This window comes from Takifugu flavidus, chromosome 21 (genome assembly GCF_003711565.1).
Source record: "Takifugu flavidus isolate HTHZ2018 chromosome 21, ASM371156v2, whole genome shotgun sequence".
NCBI classification, from domain to species: domain Eukaryota; kingdom Metazoa; phylum Chordata; class Actinopteri; order Tetraodontiformes; family Tetraodontidae; genus Takifugu; species Takifugu flavidus.
Genome location: NC_079540.1, coordinates 11,479,153 through 11,499,327, shown reverse-complemented (window position 1 = coordinate 11,499,327; position 20,175 = coordinate 11,479,153). Strand labels below are relative to the sequence as shown.

At 49.1% G+C, this 20,175-nt stretch overlaps 1 protein-coding gene across 4 annotated transcripts in view; it reads left to right on the top strand.

Annotated features, from left to right (window-relative positions):
- LOC130518438 (retinoic acid receptor beta-like) overlaps positions 1–20,175 on the top strand; it is a 66,045-nt gene that overhangs the window by 33,284 nt on the left and 12,586 nt on the right. For 3 of the 4 annotated variants that reach the window (XR_008948029.1, XM_057021043.1, XM_057021045.1), the window contains exons 3-4: positions 7,822–7,970; positions 15,608–15,749. Coding sequence is in view for 3 of the 4 variants with exons in the window: in XM_057021043.1 (XP_056877023.1) it covers positions 7,822–7,970; positions 15,608–15,749 (291 nt within the window). In the remaining variant the exon portion in view is untranslated. Of the gene's footprint in view, positions 1–1,412; positions 2,118–7,821; positions 7,971–15,607; positions 15,750–20,175 lie in introns of those variants that run through there. The other variant, XM_057021044.1, reaches the window with a different exon arrangement.

Here is a 20,175-nt window from a genome sequence, read left to right as displayed (position 1 = left end):
ATATCTGTTCACCTATGTCAAGTCAGCGAGTTCTTCGACGCGATGTCTGTGTTTAAATATGCAGGATCACGTCACAGGATGGAAAAGAAAATCTTTCATCGGGTCAGTTTGGTCAAACGAACTGCAGGAGAAACTTCCAAAAACGTCGTCGTTTGTGGTTTCCCACAAATGCCACATTTTACTGTACTGGGAGCTCTTAATGGGAGCTAATCCCAGCATTTTGATCACTTTAATTATTGATTTGTTCTTAACCTGATCACTTTTCCTCATCATCTGTCTAGAAAACCTACAAAGCTCTCTAAGAAATGTTCCTGGCTGAAGTGAATTTTACTGAAAAAGTTCCAGCCCACAGCCGGGCTGCTCGTACTGGTTTTTTCCATGCTGGACTCTCCTGTGTGATATTTTCCACCCGTCTTTTCTTGGGTCTGATACAGCCGATGAACTCCGGTTTAGAAACTCAGGAGAGTGTTGTCATGACTATCAAACCGGATCCTGCAAAAACAATATTCTGGTCTCGTCTTTCAACGCTGCTGCATTCAAATGGAATAAAACCTCAAAGAGGAAAAAAGCTGGTGGAGGAGGAACGAAAGAAAAATCCTCCACGACTTCTGTAAAAAAAATCTGTAAAAAATATTCTGAAATTATGAAAAGAAACCCAAACAAACTTCTGAAATGTTGAAGGAGCTGAAATACATCCAAATATTCATTAGTTTTAGCCTTAACAGGAATAACCAGTGCATTTATGTTCCGTTCCTGTTCCAGTGTAGCCATTAACTTGCTGGGAGGTCCTGGTTCATCCTGACATCCATGTAACTGGTTTGGTGAACTGGTTCTGAGCGTCTTTATCCAGTGACTCCACTCCTGATGGTTCCATTCATGGGGGTTTCATATTTAAATGGTTCATTTATGACACAAGTTCAGCTGAGTCCAAACCCAGTAAAAATGTCAGCGGCCCCATTGTTCCCATTGTGTCTGCCTGAGGAGACAGAAGCGAGCAGGAAGTTCCAGAAATGTCAAAATAAAGTTTTTATCTTTCACATCGACACTTCACATCGACACAGAAAAACACAAACTAAAGAGGAAGACTTATTTGCATATTTACTAAGCTGAACCTGTGAGTTTGACCAGGGTGTTAAAATACATCTTTGAACTCTTTTAAGCTCATTTTTCCTGAAGGAACGCCGCGTTTGCTGCGTAAAAAACGCGCAATTACCTCTTTAAAACCAAAAACGAGCTATGCATTCAGATTTAGGAACATTTCTCTATAAGATTAGTTCCTAAAAAGAGAGAAAAGGAGAGAAACGAGATCTTTTTCTTATTTTCCGTCCTGCGTTTCTCCTCTCCGCCTCGTCCTGCGCTGCGGAGCTGCAGTGATGTCAACGCGCCTGGGTCATTTGAAGGTCAGCAGCCTCGGAAGGTTCACGCAAAGTTCACTCGCATATATTAGGCAATTCAATCTTTCATTCTCTCTGGCAAAACTAGTTGGAAATGAGCTGCACGGGGGGACGGAGGAGCCGTTCGTCATCGGAGAGGAAGCGCGTGAGCTTTTAAACACCGTCCGCGTCGTTTTTGCTTAAAACAACAGAAAGATTCTCCGCATCAGACGCGCTCTGTGGCCGCTCGCTCCGCCGTCGGCAGCACGGACGGAGTCCGTGGAAACGGGATCATATTTGTGTTTTTGTTGCGGAGGAGTCCCGTCCACGCGTCTGTAGCCGCACCGGCTGAGCGAAGATGGTTCTCAGATGAGGTCTTAGAGCATTTACGTCCCAAATAATTCCTGATCCCGGTGCGGGACGAACCAAAAGGAGCCGGAGCTGCGGAGCCAAGAAGAAAAAGGAGAAGAGGAGGAAGAGGGGGAGGAGGGGGGGAGTAAACAGAGTTTTGATGGAGTTGTGTGCGCTTATGCCGGCGATTTTTTTATCCGTAACGCACAAGAGCGGCTGAACGAGGCGCCGTCACCATGTTCGACTGCATGGATGTGCTGGCCGTGAGTCCCGGGCAGATGCTGGATTTCTACACGTCCAGCCCGTCCTCCTGCATGCTGCAGGAGAAGGCTCTGAAAGCCTGCATCAGCGGACTGGCGCACAGAGAGTGGCAGCACCGCCGGAGCGCGTACTGTAGGTCCAACTTCATCATGTGTTCTTCTTGTTGCTGTTCTTGTTTGTTTGTTTTGTTGTTGTTGTTGCTGCTGCTGCTGTCGTTTGCTCCAGCTGAGACCCCACAACTCTGGGCCTGCGTGACTGCTGACATGTGATGATATTAGGCGCCTCATTTTAAAGGAATGAAGCAACATTTTTGTGCTGACGTGAAAAATGCTGAAAGATTCTGGCGCTTGTCTCTCCAGAGGGGCCCAGTTAGATGTGGATGCGAGAGCAAACTCTTCTCCCAAAAGTCATATTTCAGCCTCGGAGCTGCTGCTGTCTGATCCCCCAACAGGCTGCAGGAATGCGGAGGCTAAACACGCCTCACCTCCCGCACCGGCCGCGCAGCGCAGGCGGGGCGGCCTGACGAGCCGAGACCTGCGCCGCTGACACTGATTCAGACAAATGACCCCCCCCCCCCCCAAGATGAGCCGAGCGGCCATCGGAACCCGACAACCCCTGTCTGGGTTTGAAACCGAGCTCAGAGCTGCACGTTTAAGTCGAAGAAAAAAAGTGGTCAGATGGCGCAAATAAAAATATCACAACTGTGAGAAACTGCGTCCAAGTTCGACAACCGCAAATCAACCAGAGATCAGTGGAAAATGGAAAATATCTGAAGCCTCTGGTCGATCTGATCAGCCTCATCAGTGTTTGCTCATGGGGCACTCCCGCAAAAGGGCTTTTTAAAATAGTCAGCAAATTAAACTTTACCGTGATGTCTTTAAAGCCAACGGTTTTTCTGCCCAGCAACCACAACAAGGATGAAACTCATTTCAGAAATGGTTAAAATTTCAGATTTTAGTCTGAGCAGGATTTTAGTTATTTAAAAATAATAATAATAATCATTTCCTGATGTTCATGATGCTCAGAGGTTCTACTCAACATTTATCTCAGATGTGATTGTGTCATTTTAAAATGGTTATTTTGTATTTTGAGGAGAAGAAAAATGAAGTTTAAATACATCAGAGGCTTAAAATGTCTTTGAATTTGTTAATTTGCTAATTCTTTCCGAACGTTAAACATATAACTGTTTAAAAAGGTTTAAAAATGCAAACCGCTATGTCCTCAATAACCGCTGACGTCTTTTATTCATCATTAAAATCTCTTTAATTTATTTATCATGAAATTCTTGATGTCCATAATAAAGGACATGATTTACAATCCTGATATAAATGTAACCTCAATTTTTAGAGAAAATAATTGGAGTTTGACCACAGGCGCTGCTCAGTTTGTTGGAGGTGCTCCCAGACTTGTAACGTGCACTAGATTTTCCACAGATCTCCACCTTCAGTCCAAACCGACTGAAAAGTGCAGAATTAACTGGAAAACTGCAGCGGCAGAATTTTATTTGATTTCTTCTCATTATTTATTAATAACATGTTTCCTGCTGTAAAAGTGAAATCCAGCATCACTTAAAACAAAAAGCTCAGCAGAAGCTGCACGTGAACGTTCGGCATCTTTAAAGCTGCTCTTGATGTTCTGAATCTTCTCAGCCGCTGGTCAAGCGCCGCTGCCGCCGCCGCTGCTCTTCACCGCTGTTTAAATCAAGCTTTGCTTTGAAAACGCCTCTCGCAGGGTCGCTGAGATGCAGCTTTATTCATTTATTTGTGGGGGATAATGCAAACCTCCTGGGTGCTAATTAGCCGCATTGACAACAGACCGACCATTAAAGCACTTCCTCTTCCAGTTTAGACGTTAATTAAGAATGATCAAGGGCTTCTTTACGCTGATAAAACGCGCTTTGTGGTGAAGGAAACACACGTTTCCACGCTGGAAAACATCGAACCAGACCAACAGATAATCAGACGCAGCCTATGAGTGGCGCCACCGCCCTTTTGTCTCGAAGGCCGAAGCTCCTCCGATATGACACGAAAGGCCGTCAGCAGCTTAAACTGCAGCTAATTTAACAGCGGAGGAGCTTCAGAGCCATGAGGGACGTGTGTGGGACAGCAGGCGTGTTTGAGAGTGTAGCCAGGATGGGGTCAGGGGTCCCGCCGGGGCCCCACCTCGGCCCCTCTGCAGATTTTACTCACAACATGGCGTATTTCAACCTTTTGATCGGTGGTTTGTGAGAAGAGCCCCACATTTGTAGTGATTCTTTGACAGACAGAAGCACTTTTATGGCCTTTATCAGCTCATATTGAAGAGGTGTGGCTGCAGGCCCCCATGATGCTGGGTTCCACCCCTCTGTTCCACAGGAGCGTTCTATGGAGAACAGGAACGCAGCCGTCTGTCTGTGCTCCACGCAGAACCAGTTTCAGTGCAGAACATCAGTACGCTTTCTGTCGCCACGGTGATTTTCTTTCTTTTGCGGTAATGGTGACCTTCATGTGTCACACACCTGCAGCTCCACGGCAACCAGGCGCGCACGTGCGTGCGTGTGTGTGTTCATCAGGAATCTGGGTCGAGCTGCAGAAGAGAAACATCAGCCTGATTCATAATGCTGCTGAAGTTCAAATGTTCCGATGTTTGTTGTTTACAGAGCTTCTCAACCTCAGCGAACTGAAGTGTAATTAAAAGAATTACCGTGAATGTTCATATAACATTGATTTGATTACTGTAGATTAGGTCCAGATTCTGGTCAATTTTCAAATTGAATGTTGAACATTTGAATTTAGAAATTCCCCATTTTGCTTTGTATGTCTGTGAAGGTTCTCGGTCATCCAGGTCATAGTAATGCTGGTCGTAAATCAGCTACCAGAACCCTCTTTGGTTTGTTCCGACTGTTCTGGAGACAGAAAGCAGAGGTCCAAGGCTCTGCCCCCTCTGAGGCCGGCGCGGGCCAGCCGCCATGAGCAGAACCATGTTCTGTGTCTGATGTCACGGCTTTCCCGTGGACGCGTTCAGGCCGGTCCAGAACCTCTCTGACTGTATTCAGTCAGTCATCAGTGAGGTCAGTCTGTGGTCCAGGGTCCAGGGTCCAGGGTCCAGGGTCATTGTCACAGATACAGTCCCACTTCACTTGAAGCTCCGTTTCCCTCCACGCCTCCGTTTTCCTCTCTGCTTCATGAGAACTTGGCGGGATGGTTTCCTGCAGACTTCAAACGCCTCATTTCTCTCCGTCCACTTCTACGCTCTTTGTTTGTGTGATCACGTTCCTGGAGGAATCTTTGAAGTGGACCCTTGACGTCCACGCTGCTTCCTGTCCTGTTGTTTGACCTGGTCTCTGCTGTGGCCCTGGAGGTCACTGCGACGTTTCTAAAGGGGTCGGGGTGTTGGTCACGTGACAACCTTAGATCCCCTTGTTTGATCTCTCCGCAGGTTTACTGTACTTTCATTTCTCTTCAGAAGTACATGTGATACTTCTTCAAGACCAGTATTTGATTTTGATGCGATATTTCTCTCAGGTTTCAGACTTAGTAGCTTTAAAGGTTCTTTTTGGAAGCAGCTCCTCTTTTCCAGCCGATAGAAGGTCAAACACTTCAGCTCCTCCCCGTTTACCGTCTTTCCTCCAGAGCTTCTGAAGCGGGTCTGGTCCAAACGCAGAGCTGCTTCGCGTCGGTGGACTCTGGGTGAACTCTGACCATTTCCTCTGACTTGGCCGGCTGGACGTGAGCGATGTAGTCCTGCAGGAAAAACACTTCCAGCCTGGCTGAGTGGGGCAGGAGGAGGTGGACACATTTTCCTTTTACCCCTCCAGGATTCTCCCACCAACAACAGGAAAATAAGCTTCAACCCAAATGAAAATAGTGAATGTTTTCCGAAGACATTAATGACATTAGTCCAGGCAGAGTAACCTATGGGGCTGCTTGTAAAATTACATCTCTAATAAGAATCTGGAGATTCACATCACTCATTTGGGCTAGGCTAATTAGCTGCCACAGCTAGTTAAAGCTGACTGAAAGCTGACTGGGGTGTTTTCATTTACTAGAAGAGGTTAAGTTAGAGCTCATTTCTGAGATCTTCCTGATGCATTTCTGGATGGGAGGACCACAGGAGAGCGGCTCCATGAGGATTAGATCTGTTTACTGGCCTACAAACTTTAGAAATGCTAAATTTGAGCTCGGCATATATGCCCTGCCAATCAGACCAGCCGCTTTCACTGGGCTCCAGCTGGGAGTGTGTGCTCTCCTGTTTGACCCCAGCGGCAGGTTCAGCCAGAGGCGAAGGCTTCGGCCGCCGCGCCTCTCTTTTCCCGCCTGTTCGGAAGCTGTGACACTGATCTGTCATCAGCCTTTATCCTCCTGACGGAGCTTCTGTGTGCGAACACGCAGCCGCTGCGACTCCAAGTTTAATCACGCAGAAAATGGAAAAAGGCTCCTCTGCACCTGAGAGGGGACCGCAGTGTGCGCACACACAAACACACACACACACACACACACTGAGCCGTCACCAGTTGCTCTGAAGGCAGGTCAGACGGCATTTTCCTCCGATCAGAGTCAGGAGAAGCAGGAAGAAACTGCCGTCCTCCTCTGAGCTGAGCAACATGTTGGATGATATTGCAGCAACGGAGCTGATCCTATCTGATTACAGCTTAATCTGAGCAACTTGAGTTATTACAGCAACCTCGTGTTTCTTTGGATGAGCAACCTGCAGCCTCAGCACAGCAACTGTCAACAACACAGCAACTCAACACTTTTATCTGAATGACTGCGAAATATCTGCGATTATCTTTGTCCTGTAACAAAGCAGCAGGAATAATAACAGCAACTTCCAGCCTTGTTTCAACTACGTACTTAACAAAGTTTTGTGTTTCAACCTGTAACTTTTGCACCTTTGTGTATCGGCTTCGTGTCAGTAAGTCCCTGTTCTGTCTGAGCAACATAGTTTCATTGGAGCGACTTTATTAATCATCCTCGGAGATGATTGCTGCCTGCCAGCAACAAGGGGAACTATGGAGCCTATTTAGAGCAGCGAGCTGACCGACTTGAAGTGGGAGCGTCTGTGCTGGGGGGGTGAAAGCAGGTCACCCCCATGAAACACCTCCATGAAGTGAAGCTGTTTTCCCTCAGAAGCAGCTAAAATCCCGACCAGCGGGTCGAAACCAGCGAACAGCACCATTATGTCAGTTTATGCAACTCTACTAAAGATCCTTTCAACTTTGAAGAAGTTGCTGCTGTCGCTGTTTGGTAACGAGCGGTGGAAACTTCTCCTCCTCAGACAGAGATAAGAGTCAGAACGGAGGGCTTCGTAAATCGTCTCATTAACCCTGCTGGGCTTCTCTCTTCCTCATCCGAGGTGTCGCTCGCCCCCTCGCAGATCAGCTCAAAGTCTGCAGATCCTACAAGCAGACACGCAAAGAAGAAGAAAACAAAGCTCGGGGTAAACGAGCGGAAGATTAGATTAAACCACCAGGGAATTCCAGGCAGGGACGAGGGTCCAGTAATTAGGAGAGCGTGTCTCTTACATCAGTAATTGAGTTTACGCTGAAGTGCGGAAGAAAGTAATCGAATCAGCGGAGATCCTGCAGACACTGCTCTCCATTTTCTCAGCAGGAAGGTAATGTGCATGTGGCCAGCAGTGGCGTCCGTGCACGCTCTCACCTCAGGTATCGCTTGTTCACCTCTGATAGAAACCGACGTGTTGAGAGACTTATCCAAATAATTGGCTAAAGCGCTGAAACGGTTTGACACCTGTCGGAGTGGCGGGCCGCTAAGGTGGCTGCTGCGGGCGCCAGGAGAGCAGCCCGAGCTTCCTCTCCCTCCTTCATCGTCTCTCCTCTCCTTTGTTTCTCTGGCAGCCATCGAGACCCAGAGCACCAGTTCCGAGGAGCTGGTCCCCAGCCCGCCGTCGCCGCCGCCCCCTCCCAGAGTCTACAAGCCCTGCTTCGTCTGCCAGGATAAGTCCTCTGGGTACCACTATGGCGTCAGTGCATGCGAGGGCTGCAAGGTAGGACCCCCGTACGTGGGTTCAGAGTCTGGATCCTGATTCTGATCCAGATCATTTTGTTTGCTTTATGGCCTTCATAACTCAGGACAATGTGAACACATTTGGATGAAACTGAACACAATCGCCCCAAATAGTGAACCTGTGTGTGTGTGTGTGTGTGTGAGTGTGTGTGTGTGTGTGTGTATGTGGGTGTGGGTGTGTGTGTGTGTGTGTGTGGGGGGGGGTGGGTGGGTGGGTGGGTGTGTGTGTGTGTGTGAGTGTGTGGGTGTGTGTGTGGGGGGGGGTGGGTGGGTGGGTGGGTGTGTGTGTGTGGGTGTGTGTGTGTGTGTGTGTGTGTGTGAACTTTTTACCTGAATTTCTTACTACTCCAGTTCAAATAAAAATAAAACTTCAATAAAAAGGTTTCTTGGCTGTAGTTCCCTAACTTTTGAAACACTTTTAACATGTCAATAAACAGATGTACATTGTCGCAGCATCGTTGCAGCTGTGTCGCAGCATCGTTGCAGCTGTGCTGCAGCTGTGTCGCAGCATCATTGCAGCTGTGCTGCAGCTGTGTCGCAGCATCGTTGCAGCTGTGTCGCAGCATCGTTGCAGCTGTCGCAGCTGTGTTGCCTGTTCTTAGGTGTTCATCATGATGTTGAAACTGCCAGGGAAAATGGCTTGAAACAAAAATGAGCTCTGTGTTTCAACAGTCCAACAAACGTCGCTCATGTTGTGGTTGAGTTGTTGTTGACGTGTCAACGTCAGATTGACGCTGACGCGACTGCAGCGGGCTGAGATCTGAGGCTGTTTATGCTTTTCAGATGAAGCCTTTAAGTCATGACGGCGTCGCGTCTCCCTCCCAAATGTTCCACTTTTAGACATTCCTGCCAACATCTGCTCCGCCAGCACATGTCTGGCCTGTCTCACTTACAGCAGCTGTTGCCAGGCAACCGCTCTCACACCCTGCATGTGCAGACACAATGTGTGTGTCAAAAACATTCCGCAGGCGAGGCGGTGACAAGGCTGCAAAGTTTTAAAAGTGGCTAAGTGTGTCAGGCAGAGGAGCTGAGAAAGTGAAAGCAAAGTGTGAGCGACTTGCTGGGAGCAGGAATGTTTTCGGTGTTCCTGCCGACGGCTGCTCTGCTCGCTGCCTCTGGAATGTCAGGAATCCTTTGGAGTTACGGCCCAGAGGGAGGTGGCCATCGGCTCACTGGCTCTTCTGTGGGTCAGACGGAGTTCTGCACCAGCTCCCGTGATGCCTTAATATAAGCCTGATCATAAATATGCACTGCGACCTCTGACCCCTGTTTAAGCAGAAATCTGTTTGCTGATGGAATGTGTGTGTGTGTGGTGTGTGTGTCAGAGTTTCATCTTGTCCGTCTGTCAGAGCCTCAAACATGTAACAACGGTTCACGCACAAACTGGCCTGATTTTAGCAACGTCTTGACTCAAGCGGATTAAGCTGCGGATTATAGTTTTTTCTGTCTGTCTGATTTATAACCCCAGATGCAACCATGCGTTCTGTACAGCTGTAGGCTGTAGAGCCTTTTACTGCTCAGTGAACGTGCCAATTAGAGCTTGTGTGTGTGTGTGTGTGTGTGTGTGTGTGCCATGGACACTGCACATGCAGAAATAAAGGATCCTTTATGGAATCTGGAAGTGATCTTGGTACCGACAGGTGTACAGGATCTTTTGATCCAGCAGAGGAATGTAAGTTCCCACTTAGCAGCTTTATTGAGGAAGTGTGGAGACCCCCTGACCCCTGACCCTTGACCCCTGAGCCCTGATGAGGCCTGATTTGAATTAATCTGAGTTTGATTGGATCGTTAATGAGGGTGTCAGATTAAGACAGGTCACAGTTCAATCCTGGTTTCTACCAGCCGACATTAGAAAAAGCGTTTGCATTTATTTATTTATTTATTTATATAGAATCCTTTTATTACGGACCCAGCTGAGCGTTTATACTGGGGAATTAGGAGGTTGTGTTGTTGCCTCTTGCGTGAGGAATCTTGTTTCTTCGTCAGCTCACAGGAAAAAATGTCAGATTTTTACACCAATTTCTGCTGCTCCCATCAACCTGCTCTCATAATCTCCCCAAAAAATAAAGAATATAGGACAAACAATCACTTTGGGTTTCTCTGCCTTCAGACTTTAAAGAGCAAAATCAGGAATATTGAGTATTTTCGGACAGTTTAGGACGTTTCATCCATGACAACATTCCCGGAATTCTTGTCTGTTGATGGCTGATCTTCCCAGCAGGGAGTTGAAGCGGTGCGCTGAGGTTGTGGCGGCGTTGACAGCTCCTCTGTTAGCAGCAGGGCTGCGTTGCCGCGGCGTCCGGCAGATTGGCTGATTTGAATTGTTAAAAGACACATATGGAGCTCCAGACGTGCATCCATATGCAGCAGCTGACACTTTCATCAAGGCTGACCCAAAGTCAAGAACATCTTCCAAAGTCGAGTCAGGCTCCGCACTTCCTGTCCCCATTGACCGTCCACATTGTCCAACGGAAAAAAACAGGCTGCCATGGGACATTTTCAATTCAGCTGGAGGAAAAAGTTCCAGATTCTCTGCTCTGAAACAGAAGCTGAGGTTGGATTTGCACGGAACCAGGATCTAAATCAACTGGCCACAGCTCTGGGTCAAGGTCAAAGGTCAGGTGGTCCAAATCTGTCGTTTTCAGACAAATTTATCATGAACATCACTGGAGGTAATGTTGTTTTTGCAGCGCTTGCATAAGCTCTGGAATGTGCGTAAAAGAAAGGCAGCATGAGTCTTGCATGCGTGTCGCTGGCGCTGACAGCCCTTTAGGGCCCGAGACAAAAGTTGAGCGGCCCACCCCTCCTTCTGTCTCAGTTCTGGGTGCCGAGGCGTCGACAGTGCAGGATTAGTCTGATGGAACCGCTTTGACAAGCGGGGGACCATAACCCTTTGAATAAAACACAATTGAGAAGACGAAGAAACAATCCTGTGTGTGAGCTCGCGGCGCCACTCAGCCGTGGTTCCACCTCACAGCCTGATAAACACTGACCCAGATCCATCTGCAATCAATCAGGGCGTGATTAGCATGTGTTCATCATGCTGCTCCGTCTTCTTTAAAGGAGACCTTTGTTTACGTGCACAGATGCACTAGCCTAGCCTAGCTTAGCCTAGCTAGACAAGCTAAAACCGTGGCTGAATAAGTCATTGCAGAATGCCGACCGTGACATTTGTAGCTAATGTGGAAAGAGCTGTTGTTGGTTGTTTCCAGCTGTCAGAACCATGCTCGTAACATCAGGACAGAGAACCACCTCAGGACGGAACATTCGGAGTCTGATTCTGACCCCCAGACCTGGACTGCCTCAGCAGCAACGGCTGTTTTGGGGCTTCACGGGTGTAAGGAATTAGATTTTTCTGGATTGACAGAACACATATCCAACTTGGTGGCGTGGGGTTATTCAGATAGAGGATCAAAGTTCTGGGATCAGAGGTCAGTGGTTCTCTGTTATATAGTAGCAGGACTGTCATCATTTAGATTTCTGCTCCGTCATCCAGAGAAATGCAGCTTCTTCAGTCCTCATCCTGGATTTGATGATGTGCTCGTCTTCGTCCGCTGATGAAGAGCCTGCTGGAGTTGACAGTTAGCTGCAGCAGAAGGGAAGAGGAGAAAAAGGTCCATTCTCTGCCTGCGTTCTGCCTGTCAGCACGATCTATACAGTTCCCCCGGAGTTAGCACGCACGCCATAATGTGATTTGTCAAAGTTGTTCAACATGAAAGGAGCCTGAGCGCTAACAGAGAGTGAAGAATCAGGCGGCGAGGGGCAGCGCCGCAGCGGCGTGATGGGAAAGAGGCACAAACGCCAGAACACAGCGTCTCTGGGTAAACACGCAAACGCTGTCTGACTCCTTCTCAGGTGTTCTTTGCAGAAGCCCCGCCCACCTCCGGCTTTACTGACCCTTTGGGGGAAAGGTGACCTCTGAAATCACGCCGTTCCTGTGAATCAGGGCGGCGGTGTGTTGGTGTGAGAGCGAGCGGAGTGGAGGCCTCCGGAGCTCCTGATCGCCCCGGGGGCCCCTGCCAGGTCCGGGAGCCGAAAGACGAGCGCTGAATAGCGAGAGGGGGGCAGAAGAATAGGATCACAGTAGGACGTCTGTGGAGGACGGGGTGATCTGAAACCTCCTCCGTTGTCTTTTCTTCGTGTCTCGCTCAGTCTCCGGGTCTCTTGTCTCTCCAGCTATTCATGGTGGTTGGGGGAGTCACACGGCTCCTCGTTTCACCCCCCTTCTCCCTCTTCTTTATGCCCTCTCATCTGCCCCCCATACTTACCTTTCAGTCTTTCCCATATCTCCTGGTCCATCAGCGCTCCAGGTTCTCGCTGGAGGCTGATAACCTCTGATTGGGTTTCCCTGAGGAACGCCGGGGGTCCCAGAGTGTTCCCGCCTGTTTGCCTGTTTTCTGTCCATCTGTTTGCACTTGAACTGTTTCACATCTGCGACAGGAACAGCGCAGCTCTTTGTGTGGGCAGCTTGTCTTTTGTCCCACTGTGCTCTTTCTTTGCTCGCCGCCTCCAGTCATGGCACAGGTGCACAGTTGTTCTGTTGACTGGAGGAACGTTTAGGTGCACAGAACCGAAAAAAAAGGTTCTTGCTGTTGTTTAGAACCTTGTGTTGACGTCAAAGTGACGAGAGGACCTGGATTTGTCCTACAGGCCTTGAACAAAGCTGCAGTTCCAGAACAGGAAGAAGCACCTTTGCTCCAGCTTATTAAAAATCCCTTTATCTGGATGAGGGCCAGAGGTTGGTGGCTGGATGAGACGCGCACGTTGGGCTGTGTCAGGGTCGCTCCGAGTGGCCTGGATGTCGACCTTCGCTTTTGCCAACATTCATTGAAAGTGACGGAGCCGCGTGGAAAAAGATAAAAAGCTGAGAAAGATCAGGACGAAGCTGATCTGCGTGTTCAGAAAAAACCTCGTTTCCATCCAGTTTAGCGCTGCTAATTGCTAATTCAGATGAAATTAGCCCGAGTCGTGTCGAAATTAGTCGTGTCGTCTGCTTTCAGTCTTTGACACGACCCCACAGTGGAACATCGCTGATCTCTGACCTGAAATAAAGTTGTCATGTGACGTCGGTGGCTGTTGTCATGTGACGTCGGTGGCTGTTGTCATGTGACGTCGGTGGCTGTTCCTGCTGACCAGTCCATCTGTCCAGTGTTGCACGTCCAAGTGTGGACAGGATAAACACCCCCCCTCCCCTCCCTTCCCCCTCCAGGGTCTCCAGTGTCCTCTCCACTTTCCACAGCAGTGATAAGATGTCGACACGATTAAGAGCGAAAGCTAATCCGCCTCCGTTTCCTCGCTCTCCTCGGCTGCGCGGAGCGCTGGGCCGGGTCTGGACGGCCAGCCGATGGCAGGAAAAGAGGGAGGGAGGGAGGTAGAGAAAGAGGAGTAGACCAGCTGGACAAGGTAAATAAGTAATAGGCTGCACTTTCGTTTTTTAATCTGTAAATGAGACGGCTGTGACACAATATCCCCCATTAATATAACAGCGTGGCTGATAACGATCTGCTGTCGATTAAGGCGCACCTAATCACTCCGGGGGGACGCGGCCTCGTCTCCCAGGTGGCCGAGCTCATGTCCACTGGTGCCCTGACATCAAAGCTCGACAAGGTCTTATCTGCACGCAGCGTGGACACGAGTATAAACAGACAGTGTTTACAGATGATGTCATCAGAGTAACAGACTGGACCAGTAACAGACTAGATGAAGCACAGGTGATGCAGGCATAGCAACTCAAAGCTACACAGCTAACAGCAACTAAAGATGCTATCTAAGCTCAAAGGTGTCTGAGGGACACACTGGTCCTGTGGTGGAGGAGACGACCTGCAGGAGAGAAGAAGAGAGGAAAACAGGACATTAAAGAGCTAAAGTGTGTGACAAGTGTAACTCGGAGAGTGGAAGAGCTTCCTAGGAGGATTTAGATGGTTCCTTTAATCAGCTGCTCTACCACAGATCCGCCACGAGATGGCGCTGTTCCTGATGGGAATGGATTAGGCAAGCTAACTTTTCCCCTCAGGAAGCTTCTGTGTTCTCATGACGTTGACCTGCAGCCACACAGGTGTTTTATTGAGGATTAGCGACACACTGGCAACGACCGTTGTGTCAAACATGGCAACCAGCTCAGAGGCGCCGCAGATGTTTGCTCACTGAAGCTCTGGGAAACAACATGAAGCAGCTTCAGCTGCCAGTCTGGAGAATCACAGAACATAGTCCATTTATCACACACACACACACACACACACACACACACTCCCAGCGTTTTCCAAGGCTAAGCGACCTGTATGCTCTCAGCTCTGAATGACATAAGCACCTGAGCAGCCTTGGGCTCTGCACCCAACCTGAACACTCTGATATGGCGGCTGATGGCGGCGCCGGCCGCCTCCACGCTCATCCATCAGACGCCGCCGCTAATGCGTAGGAACACTCTCGGCCCACATCAGCCAGGATAAAAGCCTCTATTAAGAAAATGAATAATACCAAGTGAGGGCAGGTGACCCCAAGCTCGCCACGTGCCGCCAAAGCCGCAGCATGATTGGCTGCCTTCAGCGAGCGTCTGTGCTACCGAGGGGGCGGGCCAGAGGTTGACGGATGCTCGAGGCCGAGGCGAGATGGGCTACAGAGTCAGCCGTTTCAGGCCTGTGATCTAATCTGTTACCCATCATGCATCCCGCTTCACTAATGAAAAGGCAAGGTCCCATCCGTCACAGGCCGCAATGGTAAATGGAATTTTACCACCAACACACACACACACACACACACACACACACACACACACACACACACACACACACTGAATGAAACTCTTGAGGCAAAAACGCCTGCAAACATGTGTGAACGGGCCTGGGTGATGGACGATGATTGCTAAGGACCCCAGAGGAACTTCAAATTTATATCAAGAGGAAAACATGAGTGAGGACGCGCTCGCTTTGTTTTCTGCCACCAAGCAGCTGAACTGGGGTCAGCCTCTTCTTCTGTGCGCAGACTTTGACAGCAGATCCACAGTTTTCATCAGTGCTGTCCTTCAAGCGCCTCGCACGTCACATGGTCGAATGAGACGTTCAATCACTGTGTCAGCTGGCTAACAGGAGGAACCCAGCAGAATGTGTCTCCTCGGAATTTAAAGGTCTCTCTGTCCTGTTATTGTGGGAAGTCCTCAGAAGAATTAGCGTTGCTGGTACCACGGTAGCGTTTGTGCTTGTATCTTAGGGGATTATTGTTAATGAATGTCTCAGACATTCAAGGATGTCCAGCTCTTTTTTAGACCCGCCTTGAAATGTGAATTATGATTCGAATAATTTGGACTTGACCCGGAGATGAAAGAGTTAAACATCCCCTGGGTTCATCGCACAGCCCTTAACTCTCACAAATGTCCATGAAACAGCACGTTTGAAGTTCTGAGACGTTAAATTTCAGGGACATCGGTGTCTTCTGGGTTTAAGTCAATGTCACCTTGATCCGCGTCGGCGTCTCTCTTCGACGCCCTGAGGTGTCACAGCAGGGAGCCTCTGACTCTCTGACCGTCGTGACGATGTTGCTCAGACTGTTGTAACTTCATGATTTCGCTGTTAACCCCTCCTGTCTGAATTTGATGTCTGATTTGTGTTCTGTCTGCGTCCACAGGGGTTCTTCCGCAGAAGCATCCAGAAGAACATGGTCTACACGTGTCACCGCGACAAGAACTGCATCATCAACAAGGTGACGAGGAACCGCTGTCAGTACTGCCGCCTTCAGAAGTGCTTCGAAGTGGGAATGTCCAAAGAGTGTGAGTCTGAGAGGGCATCACAGCACCGACACTCGGGCAGAGCCAGCCGCAGTTAAAGAGATAAAACAGATATTTTCCAAGACTTTAAATCATGACCAGCTTTTACCGGTGATTTTACTCCCAATAATCAGGAATATTCTAGAACCACAGCTGTGTTGGAGTGTAGATGCAGATGTTGAGCAGATCTGAGGACTTGATACTGTTCTAAAATATCCTGTGAGCAAAGGGTCAGAGGTCAAATGTGGGGATGTGCGGCACTACTTTTTCCTGCCTCTCGCAGCTTTCGCACATTCTGAATTTCCCAAACTGGCGACATTTCCGCCTCCAGTCAGACAACCACAGATGATGTGAATCAGAGGAGGGATTCCAGGGAACATCTGCTCCACAGCTGCTCCAGCTCATCAGTGTTGTATTGATCTGATCGGCTGAAGAGTCTCCGCCCTGCGGAACTCCAGACGCCGGGAACTCTGTCTACATTAAACCATCCCACCGCCGTCACCGATGGTCCTCACGGCCCTGACGCTCCATCCCCATCCATAGGAACCGTTTGCATTTCACAGGTTATTGGCATCCTTTGGTTGCATCAGCATTTATGGCTCAGGTCCACTTCACAGTCCATTAGGCCACAGGGGGAGGCCGCTCCTCCCTCTGATGCTGTTTCACACCTCAGCAGAGGAGTCATGGAAACGATGATATCCTAATGTGCTCGGGCTAAACCCCTACAGGGCCGCTGATGAGAAAAGAGGAAAAATAGTTCCTTCCATATATTTGTTGATGGAGGAGACAGTGCGGAGTCATCAGCCTCCCGCCTCTGAAAAACACTGCTGGGCCCTCAGAAATGTTGGCAATAACATTACAAAAATATGTTTTATTGAGGTAGTTTTGAGAGAAAAACTTACTTACAGTTGCATGTTTCATCTCATCTGCCGATCTCACAGACGCACCAATGATGATGGAAGCCTCGTAGCATCAGACGGCGCCAACAGTGAACCCACAGAAATGCCACAGAAACCCCCAAAATGTGGTAAAATCTGTGGAGGAATAATACACACGCTCAAAAAGTCTGGATGAATTGACAGCGAGTGGCCCTATCAAGGAGCCCTGAGGGACCTCTGTTTTAAACACCGGGCTGACCAATGAATCAGGTGGATACCTGGAAATAGACCTTTTATATTGTCTCTGCGTGGCCACACATGACAGCCGGGTTCATGTTCACTGGGGTCGTTGTTCCTGATAAACTCGGTTTCTTCTATAGCCCAACATCTGCCATCGGAAGCAACTCTGCTGTTGTGTGCTACTGGAGAAAACCCACGCCAAGCAAAACACACAGACGCATTGCTTGTGTGTGCGTGTGTGTGTGTGTGTGTGTGTGTGTGTGTGTGAGAGAGAGAGAGATAGAGAGAGGCAGAGACTGACACAGATCAGCAGGTTTTTGAGGACTCAATATTTTAGCTAATTTCTGGTCACATGATCTACTGCAGATATGAGCTTCTTTATTATCTGTTTGTGTGTCTCATTGCTTTGAACCAGTGTTATGAGGACATTTCCTGGTCTGTGCCAGGCTAGCTTGTGCTTGAGTTAGCTGTGTGGTGAAAATGAACCAGTTAAGCTGAATCATCTTATTTGCCCTCTGGTGGTGGGCTGCAGTAAGAGGAGGACCCCCCCCCCCCCCACACACACACACACACACACACACACACACTCACACATACACTCATGAGTTTAGGCAGGATTAGCTGTCATTGCCTGTTTCAACTGCAGTCTTTGATGAGATAATTGTCAAGAAACTGTGGTTTTTCTTTGTTTCCTCATTCAGTCTCAGCAGTCACCTCCCCCCAGCCACCACCACCCCTCCCCCCAATGTTCCCGTCAGGACTATTACCCTAAATTTGCCACTCTGGCGGCAGCAGAAAAGTATCATGGGTCCACCTGCTTGGTTTGAGGGGCCTGCCATGTTGAGCAGCAGCGTCGGCCTCCAGATAGATGGTGTTTGTTTACGGCTGCGTCTGTTTGCTCAAAGAGGTGCAGAAGGTGGCAGCACACAGATGGTTCACACTTTCTGTGAATTACCACAATCGCCGCGCCGCGCTGGAGGCAACCACGAGGAAAAGAGATTAAAAGGGACACAATAGCTGTGGAGAAGAGCGTGCTGGGACATCAGACAGGGTTTCTCAGCTCTGGACTCCACTGCAGGGAACAGCAACCCAAACCCTCACGCTCACCCCAACACTGACCTGGAGGAGCTGGACCATCCTGACTGGTCTCACATCATCTCCTGGGTGTTTTAAACGTCTCATCATGGTCAATAAGAGTATTGAACATGGATGAAACATGCATGATCCAAGAGGTAAAAAGGCCTGTGAAGTCTGATCACTGTGGCCGGAGGAGGGGGTGGGGGGAGCCCTCTGCTCTCCCGCCAGTATTAAAAGCTCATATATTTTCATGGCCTCTTGTCCGATGCATCATTAGGATGTATCTACTCATGCTAGCAGTAATTTGCTCTGAGTGTGGTGGTAATTGATTGCCCTGGGGGGGTGGGGGGGGTGCACTCACCACATCGCTGTCTTCTTAAATCACGTGTAGCAGCTCGCCAGCCTCGGTGTGGCGGACCTCAACCCCCTCACCAGACAGTCAGTCACCACGGCGTGACAAACGACGTACACACAATCACGTGAACAGATTGTGGACCATCCCTGTCCCAGACCATTATTCTGCACCGCCCCCCGTCATGGGCTGAAGGGTTTTGACTGATTTCCCTGTCCTGTGTGTATAGAGGAGCACGCACGCACGCACGCACGCACGCACGCACACACACACGCACGCACACACACACACACACACACATCACCACTGCCCTGACACTTTTTCCTTGGTTAAAGTGACAAATGTTTGAGTCCAGACACAAATATTCAGTCTGAAGACACAGTGTGTGTGTGTGTGTGTGTGTTGTGTGTGTGTGTGTGTGTGGTGTGTGTGTGTGTGTGTGTGTGTGTGTGTGTGACCTCGTCTACACACATAATACTAGACACAAACCACTGTGAGAGCTCAGCCCTCCACCCAGCAGTTCCATATTGTGACTGACACTCATAGTATAATGTAGACACAGGCCGGCGTGCTGCAAGGTTCCATAACAGTAAGCTGCTTTATGATCAAAGCCCATTGGCTTTGATCTTTGGATGGTCTGACTCTGAAACCCCACCATTAGATCTTCTTTGGCCAGCAGCAGCAGCATTTCCTAAAACCTTTATACAAATCCAATCATAACGTTTTGAGTTGATTTGCTGACACAGACAGACAGACAGACGGACGGACGGACGGACGTCAGCTGTCACATGACCTCCTTGGTGGAATTATAATAAGTGTTAATAACAAATACTTAGTGGTCTAATGCTGCTTCATGGTATTTATATCCTTTTATTGTTGAGCTGCCTAATAATATGGGAACTGGCACTTAATAAATAAATCTATTCTGGCCTCGCCGTCTTCCCGGCTTTCTTCTGTCGAGCAGCAGAGTCTGAGGCCGTCTGTGGCTCCGCCCACTGCTCTCGCTAGTCTTATAAACTGCTACGACAGACGAGGTTAGGAAGGTTCATTTTTATTGTTCCCACCAATAAGACAGGAAATACAGTCAGAACTGAACCCTCCAAACATCCACCTGTCTTTATATTTAACTGTAACCTTTGCTGGCTTACTGTCGTCACGGCGACCAGAAGCTGTCTGGTCCCATTTGATGTGGATGTTGCCTGCGTAACACTAAGGACATATAGGTCAGAGATGTAGGTCATTATCTATGGAGCGATTAACGTCAGCTTCAAACAGACGGCACATAGAAGAAGATGCAACAGGAATTGTTGCCAATTGTTTATATGTCAGTCGTGTGTGTCAACGGGAAACTAAATCTGACACCTGACATCACGTTTACCAACAGCGTTAACACCAGAGAGGTGTTAGAACAGCTGTAAACCCACAACCCATATCCCTGTCTGAGCAGCAGATGTTGGTATCACAGCTGCCACCACAGCTGCTGCTGTAGCTGCTGCTGTAGCTGCTGTAGCTACTGCTGCTGCTGCTGCTGTAGCTGCTGTAGCTGCTGCTGCTGCTGCTGTAGCTGCTGTAGCTACTGCTGCTGTAGCTGCTGTAGCTGCTGCTGCTGCTGCTGCTGTAGCTGCTGTAGCTACTGCTGCTGCTGCTGCTGTAGCTGCTTAGCTGCTGCTGCTGCTGCTGCTGCTGCTGTAGCTGCTGTAGCTGCTGCTGCTGCTGCTGCTGCTGTAGCTGCTGTAGCTACTGCTGTAGCTACTGCTGCTGTAGCTGCTGTAGCTGCTGCTGCTGCTGCTGCTGTAGCTGCTGTAGCTACTGCTGTAGCTACTGCTGCTGTAGCTGCTGTAGCTGCTGCTGCTGCTGCTGCTGTAGCTGCTGTAGCTACTGC